This window comes from Aptenodytes patagonicus, chromosome 13, assembly GCF_965638725.1.
Source record: "Aptenodytes patagonicus chromosome 13, bAptPat1.pri.cur, whole genome shotgun sequence".
Taxonomy (NCBI): domain Eukaryota; kingdom Metazoa; phylum Chordata; class Aves; order Sphenisciformes; family Spheniscidae; genus Aptenodytes; species Aptenodytes patagonicus.
In genome coordinates this window covers 3,152,547-3,158,793 of record NC_134961.1, presented here as the reverse complement: position 1 = coordinate 3,158,793, position 6,247 = coordinate 3,152,547, and the positions used below count along the sequence as shown (strand labels likewise).

At 40.8% G+C, this 6,247-nt stretch overlaps 1 protein-coding gene across 3 annotated transcripts in view; it reads right to left on the bottom strand.

The window, feature by feature from the left end:
* Nucleotides 1–3,714: 3,714 nt before the first annotated feature.
* The window catches only part of CRAMP1 (cramped chromatin regulator 1), a 50,222-nt gene continuing 47,689 nt past the window's right edge, over nt 3,715–6,247 (bottom strand). For all 3 annotated transcript variants that reach the window (XM_076350743.1, XM_076350744.1, XM_076350742.1), the window contains exon 21: nt 3,715–5,776. In XM_076350743.1, coding sequence (XP_076206858.1) covers nt 5,612–5,776 — 165 coding nt within the window. In that variant the 3' untranslated portion in view covers nt 3,715–5,611. The remainder of the gene's footprint in view (nt 5,777–6,247) is intronic.

Here is a 6,247-nt window from a genome sequence, read left to right as displayed (position 1 = left end):
TCTCTCTTAGCTGTGAGCCTTTGTCACAGCATGGTAGAGCTGAGAAGCTGCACGGAAAGAGCTCAAACTTGGTCACGCAGTCCAGTTTTCTCAGTACACAAGTGGTAGAGATAAGTCCTCACTCTTTGGATGGAAAGGAAGCATCAAAGAATATTACTACGCGGGTTTGTGTTGAGCTTTTTAAAACGTTCCTCATTTCTTATCATCTAGTTTTAAGAACACTCTTGCACTTTCTCAACGCGTAATTAAACTAACGCTGCCATTGCATATTGCAGAGACCAAAATCCTAAATGTGTACCAAAAGGAATTAGTTCATGACAAAGATCACAGGATAATTCAGCTTGAAAGGAACCTCAGGACTAGAGTCTAACCTCCTGCTCAAAGCAGGGTGAGCTAGATCAGACCAGCATCCTCTGGGCTTTATTCAGTTTTGTCTTGGAAAGCTCTGAAGAGAGACACTGCACAACCTCTCTGGGCAACCTGTTCCCCTGCCTGACTGTCCTCAAGGTGAAAAAGTTTTTCTGGTAGTGGCTATATAAAACATGATGGCCTGAATACCACCTCTACATCTAAGTTCCTGCTTATCTGAAGCTGTGAAGGAAAAAAAACAACCTAGGGGGAAAAAAAACCCAAACCAAGATATACGATACCCTTTTTATTGTACCCTTTTGCTTGGTAGTTTTTTTTGTTGGTTGGTTGGTTGGTTTTTTTCCTTTCTTCCCCTTGTTACAGGTGACCATGGACAAAGAGAGGACGTTCAGGACAGACAGCCCTCTGGTTTGACCCATTTCTGACGCGCACAATTAGCGGACGCTACTGGGAATGGAAGCTGCAAAGCAAAAACAAACCCAACCAAAACCTCTCACTGTGGTGAAAACCATGAAAATTCTGGGATGGGAGATGTCAGTGGAAGTTATGCCAGTGATTTCACTGAAACTAGAATTTCACCTCGGAAGGCTTGGCCTTACGGACAAATTTTTAGACACCCCCCCAGGGGCCACTGTTATGTAAATAAAGGTTAATGGAAAAATCTGATAGGGCGTGAAGGGCAAGTAACACACTGGACATAAGTTAGACCAAGTATTAGTATGTATTTATGCACAAGAATAAAAACAGCTTTACAAGTTGAATTGGAAATTTAAACAGAGGAAGTTTAACAGCTTTTGTATATTATATTAAATAACCAAAACACCTTTTTCCAAAATTGGTAAAGAATAAATAATATAATTTACAATATGGTACAAAAAATAATCAGTAAGGACAGGCATTCTGCTTTATACATACACTATATAGGTATATTTATAATCTATAAAACAAATTCACATCTCAAACAAGCCAGAAACCTTAGATGATATGGCTTAACTATTATTAAAAGAAACAGCATTAAATTTTGCTGCCAGAACCATAAGCTCTAAAGCAGTTACCATGTTTCAGTAATTAATGATAACTTATTGCCGTAGTGCTTGCCAAGGTTTCACTTAGTTAACATTTACAACTTGCTGTGAAATTAAGAGATTCAAAGGTTTGAAAAGGTTAAAAAAAAGTGCAGTACTTTCCTTATAAATGCATCCAAAGTCTGAGTGTAAAAAACAAAATGCAACGTAATTTCCACTCTGGGATCTGCGGAGTCAGTAAATGAGATGTCTTTATAGATTAGATTTGATCCAAGCCATTTAATTCCATTTAGAAATACAAAGAGGGGTGTCAAGAAAAGGCTTAACAATGCCATATTAAAACCAATTAGTATTCCTATGCTTAGTAGATTTAGTGATAAAGGATAAATGAATTGTGTGGGTAATCAGGATGCAACACCCAGCAGAAAACCCAGTTAGCGCACACATGGGTAGATCGAACTCTTAGGATGCAGTACTGCTTTTCACCCAGACTATGATGGCAACAAAGACTGAATTTTCTGCCATTCACCTTGCTGAGCTACTCAGAACTTCCTTATTATATATAGTCACTAATCCAACACGGGGAAAGCCTAGAGCAATTAATACTAGAACTGGAGGTTGTTAGTGTCCATTTGTCCTCTCCAACCACCTTACAGTGCCCCAAGAAGCTATTAAGCTAACGAAGTCCTGTTTACCTCAAAAACAATCCTGCGTGCATTTCAGTATAACTTGCTGGAATGTTTGCTTAGGATAGGCTGACATTGTTACACATACGGATTTTGTTACTTCTGTTGGGGAAGCTGAAATAATTAAAATTGAAAGAGTTTTGTGTTCTACAAAAAATATATATATACACACACACACACAAGCATACATATATACGTGTGTGTGTACATATATACATATAGTGTGTGTGTGTATATACATACCCCCACCCACCTCCTACACCCACCCACCCCACCCCGATTTTTCACTTAGCAGTCTTAGGCACAAACTGATGATGATTAGTATTGTAAAGCACATCCACCTGAAATCTAGAACTGGTGGAATCAGAGGTGGGTTTAAGTGACCTTTCACATAATAAGGATAACAAATTCTGCATCAATTCAAAATTACCGCAATGATCTACGTTATTTTCACGTTTTTCCCTGATAAGACTTACTTGTCCTGAAAGGGCTTTATTATTAAACTGCAGTTTGCAAAGCATGACATTTCTGAAACCAAATTCTGTTTCATAATAACAACTTTTAAGAGGCTGATGCCAAACACATTTCTAACCACAAAATTCTGAGTGCTGAACTGACCTCTGTCATTTCCACTTTTGTTATGACTTGGCAGTCCAAGTCTACTTGCAAAGGTTCAGGATATTAACGTTTTCTGATCTCATGGCATCGTTAAAAATAGCCACTGTGCTGACTTCATTCTGCAATTCTATTATTCCCCTATGGCAACTGAATGGGCTGAGAAAGGGCAGCTTGACAGCTCCCCGTATCAGGCGGCAGAAAGTCTTCACAGATCTTCATCGATGAAGTGCTCTGCCATATAGGCGCAGCAACACTGGCACTTATTCTAGGCAACCCAAGAGTCAAAACCAGCGTCACATCCACTCCGCTACCAGCATCGATACAGAGGAAATGCTTGTCAAGCTACGTAAATACACTGTAGACCATCAGGCTGGTCTTTCAATATTCAGAAGTTTAAGAATGAGAGTTCAGATTTTTTTTTTTAATACAGTACTTGATTAGAATGTATCAACATCTCCTCCTGCATGTCCCATAATCCACAGGTACAGTAGGAGCCCTCTACTTTTGTCCTGCAAGTCCGAAGGATTTTTGGAGGTACAGCATATAGGATAATCAGCATTACTAACGTTAAGAAGCCAAAACCAAGAGGAAACAAGCTGGGAAAGGCCGAACCAAAATACAGCTCAACTCTAAGTGAAACGTAAAAGTTTTAGAGGGAATGACTCTTGAGATTAATGGGTATCCTCTCCATACCAAGGATGAATGCTGAGAACGATACACTCCTCAGCTTCATGTTTCTGACAGCCTTCAACTTTTTGTATTCTAGGTTTACATGATTTCCTGATAATTGCATCAGAATTGTCAAACAAGGCTCTGTAAGAATAATGAAAGAGGAATAATGACAGAAGGACTTAATATCCCACATGACATGCAGTCAGAATACAAAGTTAGCCCACAGGTATTAAATTCTCCATTCTTCTAGTCATGATTGTTTTCTTGCTAGTAATACAGGTTTGCCTCCCTGTTGGGAACATCTAATTGTACTAACGCTGTTTTTACACATCCGTATGGTTCCTACGTTGGAGGAGAATGTAGCAACCTGATACGTGGGGTCTTGGAATGTCATCCAAATCTCACTACTTTTTGAGTGAAATCAGGAAGGTTGCTCTGGGCCACACAAAAGGTGCATCAGAAAACGTGTTACATTTTCCTCTTAATGACAGAAAGCATAAGGCAAACTACATAGCGGTTAAAAAAAAAATCTGCAGAAAGCAGGGTAAAGTGACTGGGAAAACAGCAAATCCAATCAGTGCATCGTGAGCAAGGTTACAAGAAGAAACTCCCAGTCAAATGCCTTGTAAAAGTAGCTAAAGGCAGGTAGAACTACATCCACCAAGTATAGTGCAAGTTGGGAAAATGAACCCCTGATAATAGCCTAAGAGATGGAGAAGTTTTGTTTATTTATTAATAATATAAAGTTGAGGTTTATATAGGACTAGTCCCTTGGATAAGTTCAGAGCTACTTAAAACGGCCAAGGGACATCCTCTTACTGGAGAAGCAGACAAGTGCTTAAAAAAAAGGGGCACAATAAAGGTATTCTCCCTCGTGACCAGCAGGAAAGGAAATAGGAAAAGTCTCCTGAGTTATAAAGGTAGAATCGACGGACAACCAGCTGTAGAGAAAGTAACTTTCTATTCCTTTGAACCCGCTGGTATCAGGATCTGGGTCTTTCAAATATTGGAACACTAACATTAAATGCATAGGGATTTAGTAGATGGAGTACCAGATCCACTAGTGCCTGGGAGTGACTATAATGAAAAATGATGCCCTGAGGTACTACAGAGCACCTGGAATTCACAGAACAAGGAGGAAATAAGGAAGGACTAAGGGCTTAAGCTAGGGCTTGACACCTCTCCTCTTCATGACACAAAACAGATCTTAACAACTTTAGCATTCACATATTATTTGTTTCTATACATGACAATATTCTTTCCTATTTCCTCTCCCAGGTAAATCCTCAGTTTTTGTGAAGAAAGATGGCAATATATACAGGTTTCCAGCAAAGCCAAGACTAATTATGACAAAGCTTTCATAATGACTCCAGTAAGCTCTTTTGCAGTGTCTCCTGACTTAAAAAGCAACCGTTCTTCAGGGAAAGCAAACAAAGCACTCTCCCACTCATGGGGTGAACTGTGCAATGCGATGAAGAATCTCAAAGGTGGAGAATATGAGTGCAGTCAGGATGATGATGACTGTGACACGTGATGGGGTTTAAAAATAGAGGAAACTCCCCAAGGATCCATGCAATACTGGGAGTAGGGTGAATCAGAGCTCCCCTACAAAACAAGAAAACAGGTACGTGCCCCTGCTGGAATGGTCAAACAACAAAACATAGCCAAAGAAACAGAATGGTCTATAAAAACGAAGCATCGTAGAGTTGCAGCGCCTTTGAAGAGAGTGCAAGAAACTTCAGTTTGACTGGTTGATAAAAAGAGTGCCAACTAGGACATGTCAAGATGCAAAATGGTTCCCATACCCACCCCCACCCTTCATCCTCCAAAACTTCAATGTGGATCCCAAATCATGGCATTTTGATTACTACGCAAAAAATAATTCGCGTAGGGGAGCTTCTGGCAATACCCTTCCCTGCTTAAGCTTCTTGCTTAGGCCATTCCAAAGTACAAGTCCAGGACTGTCCCATAAACCTGCCATCTTACATCGCTGATGCAGGGGACACACCATTTCCTGTAATACTACGCCATGTTTCGTTGTTCCAAGTATATTGCACATTCCAGGACTTACAAGTACTTCTTCAGACCTTTGAAGACAATGCTTATCTTTTAGAAAGAAGCGCACAAGACAGGGACAACTGAGCCTCAGCTGCTTCTCTGCAACCTGCCCTTGCCATGATCCAGCGCTGCAAGCTCCAACTTTAGCTGAACAGTCTACACCAGCCTGCTGGTCTCATACACTCACTGTGAGAGATCCCCAATTGGGGGACCACCTCCTCCTCCATCAAACAGAATTTCCCTGCGGGTTGGCTCAGGTATTGACAGTTCCTGGGCAAGGTCATTAAAACGAGATATGTAATCTATGCTGTTCTCATTCATCATGCAAGCCAGCTGGGAATCCACCACCTAGAAAAGAGAAGAGAGAAGAGAAGAACTACATGTCAGTGGAAATTTCACAGAACCACAGAACTGTTGAGGTTGGAAGGGACACCTTGAGATCCTTTTGTCCAACCAGCCTGCTCAAGTAGGGTCAGCTAGGACAGGTTGCCCTGGACCTTGTCCAGCCAGGTGTTGAGTTATCTCCACGAATGGAGATTCCACAACCTCTCTGGTCAACTTGTTTCAGTGTTTGACCACCCTCACATTAAAAAAGTTTTCTTGTGTTCAGGTGGAATTTCATGTGGCGTGCCTAAAATGGTGCCATATCCCATTTTCTTCTGAAGGCAGTTTGTAAGATCAAGGGCTGCAACGTCACTTCAAATCCACACAAATAAATTAGGATATAATCCTTTAATTAACACACGCCTTGACAGATTCTCACCACCTAGTAAGCAGAATCTTATTTCTGCCAGGAAGTGGAGCTGTGTGTGGAGTCTG